The 14,435-nt window shown below is 41.3% G+C and overlaps 1 protein-coding gene across 5 annotated transcripts in view; it reads right to left on the reverse strand.

Annotated features, from left to right (window-relative positions):
• Positions 1-14,435, reverse strand: part of Atp8b4 (ATPase phospholipid transporting 8B4 (putative)) — a 197,408-nt gene that overhangs the window by 166,242 nt on the left and 16,731 nt on the right. For all 5 annotated transcript variants that reach the window (XM_076570564.1, XM_042276156.2, XM_076570562.1 and 2 more), the window contains exon 2: positions 10,982-11,044. In XM_076570564.1, coding sequence (XP_076426679.1) covers positions 10,982-11,012 — 31 coding nt within the window. In that variant the 5' untranslated portion in view covers positions 11,013-11,044. The remainder of the gene's footprint in view (positions 1-10,981; positions 11,045-14,435) is intronic.

The following is a 14,435-nucleotide window of genomic DNA, read 5'->3' on the forward strand; positions in this document are numbered from 1 at the left end:
ACATTTACACTCAAGAATGCACACACATACAACAATTCATGTGCTTGCACACACACACATTTTAAAAAGTTAAGACAGTCTCAAAATGAAAAGCTATAATGTTTTTCATTATCTCCTTAATGAAATGCATAAAACAAAACACTGTATTTCTCTAGTTTGTTCATCTGTTCATTCCACAAAGACCTTTCTCTTAACTTCATGTAATTTCTAAAGGAAAAAGACCCACTAAAAGTCAAACTTACCTTGAAAATGATTTTTCTTTTCACAAAAAAACCACAAAACACAACACAGGCAAATAAAAATTATATAGAATTGGTCATTTAAGCCACTGACTCTATGCTTTATGGCCACAGACCAAAAGGCAGCATTTCTAAAATGCACATCACGTGATTAAGAGCCTTCAATAGACATAGCCAGTGGGTTGATCTCTTCTGAAAGGGAATGTATACACCAGTGTACACAATTAATAAATAGACAGGCCCAGATTTTGTGACAATACCAAAATTAAAATTGTCAAAGAGAAGACAGTGCCCAGTAACACTGGCCATGCATCTTCTGTAGTAAGGTGACATGCCTCTGTCTTGTGTTTACTACAAAGCTGTTGCAATAATAGTAAAGGTTTGAGATCAAATAATAAAAGCTATGAGGATATTCTGCAAAGTAATTGCCAGAGATCAATAGTGGGCTTGCATGGTAAGTGACTTACCCATCTGACTTGAGGGCCCTTTGATTTCTCAAGAACTGACTCACAGTTCTCCCAAAAAAAGGACAGAGCTGTAAAATGAGTAGGTGTGCAGTACGAGATGTGTTCTTAAGCAACAGGACAGAAAAGAGAAGTGATTTCAAGAAACGAAACAAGGTGAGAGTGCTAGAGAGGAAGAAAAGCATACTTTAACATCACCCATGTCAGACATCACCTGTAAAGATTGTAAAAGCTTTTCCCCAAAAACTCTCCTACAGCTCACCCAACTTGTGGTGATTTGAATAAGAATGGCCCCTATAGGCTCATATATTTGAATGCTTAATCATCAGGGGTGATGCTACTTGACAGGGGTTAGGGGGTGTGGCCTTGTTGGAGGAAGTGTGTCACTGGGGGTGGGTTTTGGGGTTTCAAATGCTCAAGTCAAGCCCAGTGTCTCTCTGCCTTCAGATCTGGATGTAGAACTCTCCACTACTCTCCAGCACCATGTCTGCCTCCCCACACAGCTCCCCTCCATGATGGTAATGGACTAAACCTCTGAAACTGTAACAAGTCTCAATTAAATGCTTTCTTTCATAAGAGTTGCCATGGTCATGATGTCTCTTCACAGCAATAGAACACTGACTAAAACACCAAGACACTGCTCCTCAGTCTGAAGGTCACTCTGAAGATTGCTGATAATTAATGACAACTGTGTTTTGGGTTACATTTCCATTCCTACCATTCCTGGGACATATTGTTTGCCTAACATCCACCTGCATGGCTCTCTTGCCTGGAAAGTCGATTCTCTGTGGTTGTTCCTGCAGTCCAGCCTGAGTCATCTTAGCTGCTGATAAAAACAATGCTAAACTGGTGGCATCAGTTCACAAGCATGGAGTGTGCCTTCCTGTTATGGATACTACCAGGAAGCAGCCTTCCAACCAACCAATCACTTGGAAGAAACTCTTCAATCCTGATTCTAAAAGCCTGACTATTTCTTCTTCATGATTGTCCTACAACAAACAAAAGAGTCAAAACTCAAAATGGTGCTTGGACAGTGAGACTTAAAATAACAAGGTAATTTGTGTAACACTAGCTTAACTTAAAACTAATAAAAAAAAAATCTGTAGAAAAAAGTAGTGGGTATTACTGCAAGGGTGGGCAAAGGACTCTTTCCAAATGGCAGGATTTAACCTGGCCCATCAACAAGCTGCAGCAGACTCATCAATTAGCTTCACCTCTAAATAAAAAAATCAGATATACTGATTTAAATGTTAATTGGCTTGGGCTTAGATTATGCACATTCAGAGGACTGTTATTTTCAAATTGCACATTTGTGTGGTTCACATCCAGGAGCACAGATTTGCAGTTCTGCACCAAATTGTACTTATTCCAACACTACAACCTTAACCCTACAAACCAAGAAGGAATTATCCACCTAGAACTACAGATAGCCACATTCTAAAATTGTTTGAAATTTTATTATCGCTCTGTGTGTGGATACATGGTGTGGGGAGACAGCTGTATCACCACAGCACTAGTGTGGAGGTCGGAAGACAACTCTGTGAAGTCTAACCTCTCCTCTCACCTTTACATGGGTCCCAGGGAGCAAATTCAGACCACCAGGTTTGTGTGACAAGCACCTTTACTGGCTGGGCCATCTCGCTGACCTCCATAATCATATTCTAATAGATTGCCACCAGCTCTCCCTAAATGATCAAATGTTGCTCTTGCCCCATAAGACCTGATTAGATCCAGGAAGCCCTCTTTTTGGTTCTAAATTCTTGGGATTAAGTCTTAATCTTCATGTCTGCATCTTTAGTGATTACTGTCTTTATGAATTAACTTTTTGTTAATTAATTCTGGCAGAAGATCTTGGTATCTTTTCATAAAACTCTAAAACATCCTGGCTTGGACTCTAAATCTTTACAGTTCTCTACTCTTAGCTTGGCTACACTAGGCCTGAATTATTTTTGCAAAGATTAGCTTTCTTCCACCTATTACTACAGTGTATGACAGGAAAATCACATCCTTGGAGAGGAAGCCAGAGACAAATTCCCTGTAAGAATTCCCATTAGGAATGTCTTCTCTGAGATGCAATGATTTGCATCTAAATCTTTCCTAAGTTTAAATATTTAGAAACCTAAATATTTCCTGTTTCCTGAGCTCTTTCCAGGTATGATTTCAGTAATGAAAGGGGTGTGGTCACCATAGGGTATAGGATCTACAGAAGCACCCCACACCTCTATAACAGATCACCGAGTTTTTCTGGCTCCAGAGGAGTAAGTCAGCACATGTTAATAAAAGATGTAAAGGAGCTCCCAACTTAAGATGGCAAACAAGTGCCTTCTGCCAGGCTGGCTTCTCATGTCTCAATGAAGTTACAGAAAACATGTGCAAAAGAAGAAAAATATGGCTAGGAGAGGGCCATTGATTTTGAAGAAAGCTTAGAGAGCAAAGCAGAAAGCCAAAGGAGTCAGTATGACTAGAAAAAAAAAAGATGGGGGAAACTCCAGCCAATCAAATGAAGAGTGGTCAATCCCATGGAGGCCCAGGGCAACTCTCAGAGTCGGAAGCACAAAGATTGATAGTGTCATAAACAGAGGAATGGTGCCATTCTTATACATTGTCAGGGACCTTTTTCATTCTCAAAAGCATCTCTGTGTTGTGGAACATTAGTTGAAGATGTGTCGCATTCGTTTATGCTGTGGAATATTTGATTAATGGTGCAAAGACGTGTTGCATTATTTTATGCTGCATTTGTTTGACTCTGTGCAGCTGTGTTACTGTGCCTGTTTAAAACACCTGATCGGTCTAATAAAGAGCTGAACAGCCTATTGGCAGGAGAGAGAAATAGGCAGGGCTGCCAGGAGAGAATAAATAGGAGAAGAGAGAAGAAAAGAGGAGCGAGAAAGAAAGAAGGAGAGAGGACACCAGGGGCCAGCCACCCAGCTACACAGCAAGCCACAGAGTAGGAAGTAAGAAAGGGTATACAAATAGGGGAAGGGAAAAGCCCAGAGGTAAAAGGTAGGTGGGATAATTTAAGAAAAGCTGGCTGATCATTTATAAGTAATAATAAGTCTCTGTGTGATTATTTGGGAGCTGGGTGGCAGGCCCAACAAAGAACAAAGAGTTAAAAAAAAAAAAAAAAAAAACCTATATCTCAGTTTGGAGCTGTGAAAGGAACTAGGTTTAAATTATAAATTATATTATCACTTCAAAAGTATGATCCAAGGGCAAGAGACAATGCTGAGGCAGAATGGGCTGGGTTTTTTTATTAATTCTAATTAGTGCCTTAAATATATGCAAGAATACGTGGTATCAGTGAAACAAGAGAAAAATTATATGAACAAGGAAAAAGAATAAGATAAAGTTTCTGGAAGAAAATTTTCTTGGTTGTTTTTGTTTTGTTTTTGTTTTGTTTTGTTTGTGTGGGTGGGTGTGCGCACACACACATGCGCACACATGCAATTGTGTGAGTTTACAAGTACCACCTGCAAGCAGAAGTTTGCAGAGGCCAGAAGAGTCATCTATAACTGGAGTTACAGTTGTGAGTCACCATATGGGTGCTGGGAATCAAATTCAGGTCCTCTACAAGAGCAGCCAAGGCTCTTAACTGTTAAGCCATCTCTCCATCCCCCTGGATGAACTAGAGCAAATAAAACTGAAAAAAACTTGATTTAAGTGTATATCAAAATTGTAAGGTGAAGGAAATTATAAAAAAAAGAAAACCAAGAAGGGAATATAGACAATAAACAGGAAGAAACGATCAAATGCACAGAAGGACTCTCTCTACTCTCTCATCTCTAAGATGTCAGTCTTCACCAGGCAGTGGTGGCGCACACCTTTAATCCCAGCATTCGAGAGGCAGAAGCAAGTGGATTTCTGTGAGTGTGAGGCCAGCCTAGTCTACAGAATGAGTTCCAGGACCGCATCCAAAGCTAAAAAGCTACACAGAAACCCTTTCTTGGGGAAAAAAAAAAGTCAGTCTTCAAAGGGAAAGGCCCACCAGATTCCAATCAGAATTCAGTAAAATGGTCTCCATAAAAGACCATCTCCAAGCCAATCACTTAAGAATGTATAACAAAAAAAAAATAATAATAGCTTAAATTTCAACATCGAGGTGGAGTATAGAAGATACAAAAGAAAGACGATGACCAACCAAGGCCGTGGCCCACGCACCTGCGCAGGGTGAGCCCTGAGTGCTGCACAAAAGCTGCGTGTCTACTGCCTTTTAAGTTTTTGTTTATTATTGTGTATGTGGTGTGTGCGCGCGTGCGTGCATGTGTGTGTGTGTGTGTGTGTGTGTGTGCATGTGTGTGAGTGTGTGTGTGCATGTGTGCGCGCATGCGTGTGTGTGTGTGTGCGCGCACGCGCATGTGTGTGTATGTGTGTGTGCGCGCGCGCACGCATGCGTGTGTGCGTGTGTGTGTGTGTGTGTGTGTGTGTGCATGTGTGTGAGTGTGTGTGTGTGAGAGTGTGTGTATGTGGTGTGTGCGCGCGTGCGTGTGTGTGAGTGTGTGTGTGTGTGTGTGCGTGTGTGTGAGTGTGTGTGTGCATGTGTGCGCGCACGTGCGTGTGTGTATGTGTGTGTGTGTACATGTGCATGTGTGTGTGTGTGCATGTGTGTGAGTGTGCATGTGTGTGAGTGTGAGTGTGTGTGTGTGTATACATGCCACAGTGTGTGTGAGGAGGCCACAGGACAACTTTGGGGAGTCAGTTCTCTCTGTATAGGCTTACGTGGGTTCCAGGAATCAAACTCAGGTCACCAGGCCTGTGCTGCAAACACCTCTACCCACTGCGCCGTCTCCTCGGCCCCACTATTGATTTTTATCTTACCATCTGCTAAATAACAACAGCCAAAAAACACACTTCTCGTGAAAAGCGAAATATCAATAGCTCTTGGCTCAGACATTAATTTTCTAAGAAGGCCTTATAAAGAATTCATTGTTTGACATAAATGCATGAGGGTAAAGCTTCTGGAGATGTGTTTCTCACACCTCAGAGGATATCATCCCAAACACAACCCAGAGGGCTTTTGTCCCCATTTTCTGCTCTTCCAACTAAATCCAGAAATGTGATTTAAGGTACTCAGGCGAACAAATGAGCTGAGTCTCCTTCAAACAATCATCCTAATTATTTTTTTCTCAACCTCATTTGTGCTAAATGCTATGTGACCACGAGTTTGGAATTGACCTAGAAAACAGCTAGTGAGTCACTCTGCCATGTTCCTGGTTGAATGTAAGACTCGCAAGACACAAGTCAAGTTGGTAATTGGGTTCACATGTTTTGTGGCAGCTTAGGAGACCAGCAGAGGCATGTGACTGGACAGGACATCAACTTTAAGTACCTTAGTGATTCCAGGAAGCACCACAAAAAAAGGAAGAATTCTCTTAGACCTAGTTCTGAGCCCACTTCAGAATATAAAATTAGGGGATGCCTTCAACACCCTACTCCATGTAGATGACAGAAATAGCCTCCACTCTGGGGCAGGAAAGTTGTCTCCCCAGTTAGGAGCACTGACTGCTCTTGCAGACGACCAGACTTTGATTCCCAGCACCCAGGTGGTGGCTCGCAACTGTCTTAACTCCAGTTACAGGGGATCTAATTTCCTCTTCTGGTCTCTACAGGGACCATGCATGTGGTACACAGACATACATGCACACACAAAAAAACATATGTGTGTATGTATAATAAAATTAAATAAATCTTTAAAATAAGAAAAAGAAATAAAAAACAACCTTCACTCCCCCATTTGCAAGGGCCAATAATATTTGATGTTTTCCTCAAACAAGTAGATCATCAATGAAGTGCTGGAAAAACACTTGTCTCTGCCCAGTGCTTGCTGCTTTCTTCACAGTGACCAAATAAGGATAGGAAATGGTCACTTAGAACAGTGAGAATTGTGGTTGTGTTTACCTTGTCTAAGGATGATTAACCTATAGTCCCCAATCCTACCCTACCCCAAAAAAAGTAATTATCTGGTGGGGCTAATGATTTACTAAATTCACTTTTAGTTTAAAACTTTAAAAAAAAAAAAAACTGTCAGGCAATGATGGAACACACATTTAATCCCAGCACTTGGAAGGCAGAGGCAGGAGGATCTTTGTGAGTTCAAGGACAGCCTGGTCTACAGAGCTAGTTCCAGGACAGCTAGGGCTACACAGAGAAACCCTATCTTGAAAAGCTAAAAAAAAAAAAAAAAAAAAAAGAAAGAAAGAAAAAGAAAAAGAAAGAAACTATTTCACTATGCTTGGAAGTGGAACAACACACATTCAATACATCCGAAAGCATGGTCAAATCACTTAAGATACAAATGTAGAAGGGGAAAGGGACTTCTAAAACACTATCTGCTGAGAGTATTTCACTACAATCAAGATACTATTTCTTATACACAAGATTTTAGGTCCCATAAAATGAGTTAGGTTTAAAAAGAAAAGAAAAGCCCCCAGATGGGAAGAGGCGAGATGCTGAGGCAAGGACTAAGTCCCACAGCTGCCCAGGAGCACTTCAGTTGAGAGCCTGTCTCCTTAACTGTGACTTCTCAGGAAAGTATCAACACTTTGTGTGGTGATCATTTAACTAGAAAATGTGCTGGAAGCACTTTTTAAACAGAAAAGTGTCGTGAAATTTATTTGCATGTATGAAATTTTCAAACAATAAAAAATGCATGCAAAAAAGTCTTTTAAAAATAAAAAACTAAATAGGTGAAGGGGGAGAATCCTCCAAATGCTTGCATTACTTCCCGAGAGAGTCTTGAAGTCGTTCTCTGAACACTGAAAATTGAAATTCGCCAGTGAAAATTGGCAAATGATCATCGACTCTGCTCCAGGTCCTGGAAGGCAATGCTTACTTCTTCCTAATCTGGGCTCTTTTCCATCATAATGCACAATAAATTACAAATTCGCTCTCTCTCACTTCTGGTCAGGAAAAGAGTGCAAGTCACTTACGCCTCTTTGTTTAATCAGTTTGTCTGTGAGAGGATCTTAATCACTTAGTGCTGTTCACTACTTAATGAGAGCAGGAACTCTGTGTCCAGACCAATAGCAAGAGGGGGAAGTAGGAGGTCCTCCTAGGACCCATGAGTGAGTGCAGAATTAATAAACACAACTGTCCCTCAATTACCTATACTGCATATTTTTCCTTTGGCCAATGTGGTTTTGAAGACAACATTCAGACACTTAGCTGTATACTCCCAAAGTCATTAAACAATGACATACCACAGAGAACTTGGGGTCCCTTGTGTGAAACCTTGATGGCATAGGCTGAGATTTTTAAGTAAGCTTGGAATGCATCCAAATACGAAAGAAAGTCTCCAAACAAGTATCATTTTGGGTATGAGATTGTTATTAATTTTTCTGCAGGGGGAGTCAAATTTTTCAGAATGCTCCTTGAAGCTAAATCAATAGTGTAGGCCTTTCCCTTCCTTAATTTTCTTTCTTTAATTCATCAAAATCTGGTCAGTTGGAAGCCAGAGCAATTCACTAAAGACAGAGAAGGACGATGATTGGAAAGCTTTAAAGCTATGGGTCCAGCCTCCAGAGTTTCTGATCAGATTCCAAGAGCACATCCTGATACAACTGAGAAATGCACCCTGAGCAGGGATTCCTGCTTACCTGCAACTTCTGGGGTTTATGGACATTTAAACAGAAAACTGAAGAGAAAAAAATCTTCCCACAATAGTGTGTGTGTGTGTGTGTGTGTGTGTGTGTGTGTGTGTGTATGTGTGTGTGTGTGTGTGTGTGTGTGTGTGTGTGTGTGTGTGTGTGTGTGTGTATGTCTTGACAAAAGAGCTTGGAAATGAAGTTAGAGGATTCAAACAAATGCTAAAGGGTTTGGGGTTTGTTTTCCTCTTTCATAAGTCAATATAATATGTTCATCAGGTCCAAGGAGTTGGAAAATTCAATTTACTGGAAGCTTTATTTACTCTACAGCTACTATAGCTTCATAGCAAATTCATCCTTCTGGTATACCTAGACTGTATTATATAAATTACAAATAAAATTTTTAGATTAAGCCCCTGGCATTTTGTTTTCTATTCAAATAGATTCATGACTAGAGACTTAAAGCCTACTATAACAATAGTGACAAAAGCTGATGTTCATTGATTATTTGTTAAAAAGCTAGATTCAACCTAAAGTATTTCACAGACACTATTTCAGGAATTCTCAAAACAATATGCTATAACCCTCAAAAATATATGCTATTCCCAGCCCCATTTTACAAATAAGAAAGCAAAGCCAGAGAAAGATGATGCATTAAGGTCAGATTTGAAGCACAAAACTGCCTAATTCCCTAATGCCAAAGGTTTGGCAGTGAGTCTGAGAATAAGAAGATGGCAAGTGGTACTTTACAAAGATGACTAGGAAACCACAAATTGATTTATGCTAGGTTCAAGAACAGACAGAGCAGGCACAGGCGGCTTTCATCAGATTCAGCTGCTTCTCAACAGGAAACCCATGCTCAGGATGCCTATACCCCATCCATTGCCTTCTTTTTCTGCCTCTCCCTCTTCACTTTAATTTATAAAATTTTGCCCATTTTTTTCATGTCTATATTCATGTGTACATAGAAACTGTTTCAAATATTAATAGACTCAGGCCTGGATCTTGGACCATGGTCTTAACATAAGACAAGCAGTCATATTTGGGCTGTTTGACCTTGTGTTTACACTACAAAGAGTGTACCAATGATTTGTGTGAAGGCTTTCATATGACAGCGACAAAGGACAGGAGGAATTCTAGAGTCTTATATATTGGCATTGGGAATATCGACGGACCCTCTACTGAGGGCACAAATAAAGACACTGCACTGGGACAGAATTCAGCTTTTAGGAGGCTGAACATTGCCATGTGTCCTACAAGGGAACTGGTGCATCATGAGATAACTACAGATGCAGGAGCCAACCACCTGCCAGAGATGTTGTCAGAAGGAGAGATGGGGCATTAAATAAACTCAAATTCAACCTTTTACCTTCAAAAACTATGGTCAAATATGAAGAAAATCTTAGTAATAAGATATATCCACTGAAATAAAAACTACATAGTAGTTGTCATTTACTGACTAGAGATGAAATGAAAAATCAATACTCTGTGTTACTTTAAATAAGGATGGCCCACATAGGCCCATATATTTGAATGCTTAGTCATCAGGGAGAAGCACTACTTGAGAAGGACTAGGAGGTGTGGCCTTGTTGGAGGAAGTGTATCACTGAGAATGGGCTTCAAAAGCCTAAGTCAAGCCCAGTGGCTCTCTCTTCCTGATGCCTGCAGATCGGGATATGGAACTTTCAGCTCCTTCATCCCTTCTCACATGTCTGCCTGTGTACCACCATGTTCCCTGGACTCAAACTCTGAAGCCAGCCCACTTAAATGCCTTCCTTTAGAAAAGGTGTTGTGGTCATGGTGTCTCTTCACAGCCATAGAACTTGACCAGGACCCTCTCTGACTGGAATGCCATTACTACTTCAAATTGAGCACCCAAGCCTGAAATTCTGAAGCACAAAAGGCTCTAAAAGTCCCAAAGTTTCTGAACACTGACATGATATTTAAAAGTTTCAGATTTTTTGGAGAATTTCAGATTTTGCCATTTCAGGCTAGGAGGACTCGACTAGAAAAGGTCTCTGAAAATATTCTAAACTCTAAAAACTAAAAGCCAGTACAAAACCTAAATCCCAGAAGTACTTCTGGCCCCAAATATCTCAGAAAAGCTATACTTAACCTATTTTCAGGAAACTGATTACTAAAACAAATGTACAAACAAAAAAGTGTGTTTCCTGCTACCTTGACCAAAACCATTTTGTATGGACTCAGTTTTAAGTACGTGTGCATTCATGCAATAAAACACTGCTTTGAAATGAAAAAATGTGGAACAAACCACAGATAGACAGCAACCACACAGATACGCAGTGAAACCTTCACATTAAGTGAAAGACTCATGATGAAAGAATACGTGTATTATTATTTCATTTATATTACCTTAAAGTAGGCAATAGTAAACTAACAGAGATCAGAAGATGGCTGGGATTCCCAGAGCGTGACCGCAGCAACACAAGGGACTTGGTGAGATGATAGAAACTTCTGCATTTTGTTTCACGCACCTTCAGGAGTTGCATGAGTATACACAATTGTCCAATTTTTTGGTTGTGAGCCTAGTCTTTAACGGCTGAGCTATCTCTCCAGCCCTGTCCAAATTTTTTTAACTTAAACCAATGTATGTGTTTTCTGAATAAATCAAGCCTCCAATATAATATAAGATACCAGTTCCTATTGTTTTGTGTAATCTGAAAAACTCAAGCCTTACCTGGCAGCTTCTTCTGACTGCAGAACATCATCCCCTGAGTTTCACCACGTCACAAGCGCTGGCCTACATTTTTTTAAAAAAAGAAAAACACACCTTAGTATTTGAAAGATGCTCAATAGCTTTATATTCACCCCCTTCAACTGTCTTCCTACACAAATTTAGACAAGTTGCTGATATAATAAAGAACCATAAGTTTAGTGTAACATGTTTAAATCTAACCAGATAATAATAATTTTGTGCCATTAAAAAAATACGTGTTTGTATTATAAATGTATTGGGGTTCAGAAAAAGCATACATCAGAGTCAAGGCTTTGGGAGCAATGCTTCCTTCTCCTTGCCCTCCTCCTGCCCTCTAAGCTCTCATCCCTCATCTCTGTCCACAATCCAAAGAAAACTCAGAAGTTATAATTCCTCCTCCCAAGGGCAGGTCACAGAAACCAACAACCCTTTCCCTCAAATCGAGCCATAAAAGCCAAATTACTGTCCCTAAATACCACCAGTCATGTTTCTGTATAGAACTGTCTGTGAAGGAATCCTCCAATGTATTTTTTAACTAAAGGTCATAAGGCCCTCATCCCCTATTCCCTAAAGGGACCCACCCCACACCCCAGTGGGGAAAAAAGTCACAAATGAAAGCCAGAAAGAATCTGGAAAGATCTGTGAGCATCCTCCCCTTTATCATCTTTTGTTGGCTCAGACCTTTTCTGTCCAGTCACAGGGCCACATGGCTCTCTCTGCTTCTCTGAAGCTGCCCATTAAAATGGATGGTTCACCCTGGATCTTTCTTTGGATCCTCATCCTGAAGGATCCAGTGTTGTTTATGACACCACCAAAGTTCATAGCATTTTCTCACTCCTGTTAATTTGCCTTATTGTTAATTTTTCTCAGCAAACTCAAATATGTTACATCCTAAGGAAACTTGGAAGTTCCTAGTAAAGACTTTATAGGGCAACCCCAGATAAGCCCATATATGCACTGGATTGATGTTAGGTTTAAATCAACTCTTCTAATTCATCCCAAACACTAGCACTTGGAATCTCTTGGGGCTGTGCAAGCATCTGCCTTTCACTGGAAGGTGCTTGATAGTTCCTCCCTACAGCCTGAGCTGGTAACTGCTCCTGAATATGGGAGCTACATATAACAGGGAATTGTTGACCATGCTGCAACAAAACACAACCCAAAATTTTCCACTCACTTATTCGTACATATGGCCTTCTCCTGGCTGTTACCCAAAACTAAAATAATGCCATTATTATCTTTTTGCCACGAGCGAATGTGCACAGATTACACACAATATTCATAACCCGTGGAAAAGAACACGGGCAACTTTGCAAACACATGGCAGAGCAAGCAGACGTATGGAATTGGTGGCATTCTTTGGGTTAGAAAGAAAAATGGTGTGTCTGCTTTCTGCTCAGAGAAGTGACATGCAGAAGGTACTAAGAGTACTAAGAGTACTTAAAGAAGTATCGTGTGGTCAGTCACCCAGACACCAAACAAGGGAAGAACGGTGCATTTGGCTTAGCAGTTACGAGAAAAGACATTTAAGAGGAAGTCCATCAACACCCACTGTTCTAATATGGATCCCTTGGTGTCCAAAACACCGGAAACCATCAATTTGTCTTCCTGTTATCACCCTTGGGCGTGCCTGCAAAAAGAGGCACTGGCAGTAGGAGTCTAGACTTTCCTGGAGCCCAGACCACAAAACTGATGAGTCTCTGAGGGAAGGTTGGTCATTGCTGCCATGTGCTACTGAAGGAGGCGTAATTCTCAGCTACAACCCAATAGAAGTTCCCCTTCTCCCTCCTGTACACCTTCCATGCCATCAGCTACAAGGCTGCCCAGACCATCCCTCCAAAGCCCACTCACTACCCACATCTCTGTTTAGGCAGTGGGGACATCTTGGACATTGTCCCTGACCACAGAACATTCTTCCTCTGTGCTTATCCTCACAAATCTGTCTTGGTCCAGCCTTGGGAAGCTATAGGCCAGAGTCTACATCAAAACTACAGACTTCTTCATGAAAGGGAATGGCATCATGTCACGTCATGACCCTGCTAGGAAACCCAGAACACTTCACATTAGCTTTAGGGAAAACATTTTAACATGCTAGCTGAGACCTTCTACCTCCTGGTCTCTGTGCATGTTTCTTACTCAGTTCTTCCCCCCTTCACTGCCCCGCCGCCTCTTTTCACTTCTCATGTCTGCACTTCAGAACAACTCAGTTTAGTCTTTTTCCACTGGGGGACCTTTACCAACCCTCTTACCTATATTTATAGCCATGTGACCACAGCCCCGTCAACTCATACATCAACTCATATGGCACTTCCTCCAAGAGGCCTTCAGTGCCCTCTGAAATCAGAGATGGGGCTGTGTTCCACAAAACCTGGTATGGCCATCTCAGAGTCCATGGCACCTTAGACTGTATTTGTCTACTATATTGGTCTTCTCCTCACCACTAACTCCAGTGGGACAGGAGCCTCCTCCTCTGGTCCATGGTTGTGTCCCTGACATCTGACATGTCTGGCCCACAGTGCTACTCCATGTGTTTATTGATTATGAGTGAATGATGACTTCTGTTTCCCTTAGAAATGGATGCACAGGTGCTAAAAGACCCTCCTCTTTTAGTGACTATCCCTTCTAAGACTCAAGCCCCAGAGCATCTTCGAGCTGTCATCCCTGTTTGGGGGTTTTTGGAGTTTTTGGGGGTATTTCAGCTCTCTTGTTGACCCCTGTCTTTCTATATATCACCATCTCCTAAACACCCGTAGTGCAGATGAGGAAGAACATCTAAGAATGAGCATTTGGTGTCATAGAAAATTGAAGAGCAGGAGAAAGAAGGAAGAAGTGGTCAGATCTTAGAGGAGGAAATGGAGAACTGCAGTCAAAAGAAGATTCGCAGAATGAGTGTTCTTATTTGTTCTTTGACATCTGCATAAATGCGTGTAGTGGACTCTCACCCGCAACCTTCCCTTATCTCCTCACCTCTGCCATCCTCCCACTCCTCACCTTCCCCCCCTCTTTCCCACAGTCACGCCTCTTTTTTGTTTTGTGACTTTCTGATTTTAACCAGGGGCATCTGTGTAGCCACAGCTTGGCACTATCTGTTGCAACCTGGTGGCCTCACTGTTGGGCACACAACTGAAGACAATGGCTATCTCCACCCCAGAACCAATCCATTTCCAATAAGATACAAAGGATTTTTTTGATGTAAGCCTTTCCTGTGGAAAAATAACAGACCAAAGCAGTCCTCACCCATGAAGGACTTTCTTCTTGTTCCCTTATTTATTTATTTATCTGTTTTGATACAGGGCCTGAAGACCTGTTACTTGCTGTATATCCCAGACTAGCCTCAAACTCACAGCTGTCCTCCTGCCTCAGCCTCCCGATTGCTGGGATTACAGGTATTTCCACCATATACAGCTTTTTCACTGTCACTTCTTGGCTTCACAAG

Source organism: Peromyscus maniculatus, chromosome 4 (assembly GCF_049852395.1).
Source record: "Peromyscus maniculatus bairdii isolate BWxNUB_F1_BW_parent chromosome 4, HU_Pman_BW_mat_3.1, whole genome shotgun sequence".
NCBI classification, from domain to species: Eukaryota; Metazoa; Chordata; class Mammalia; order Rodentia; family Cricetidae; genus Peromyscus; species Peromyscus maniculatus.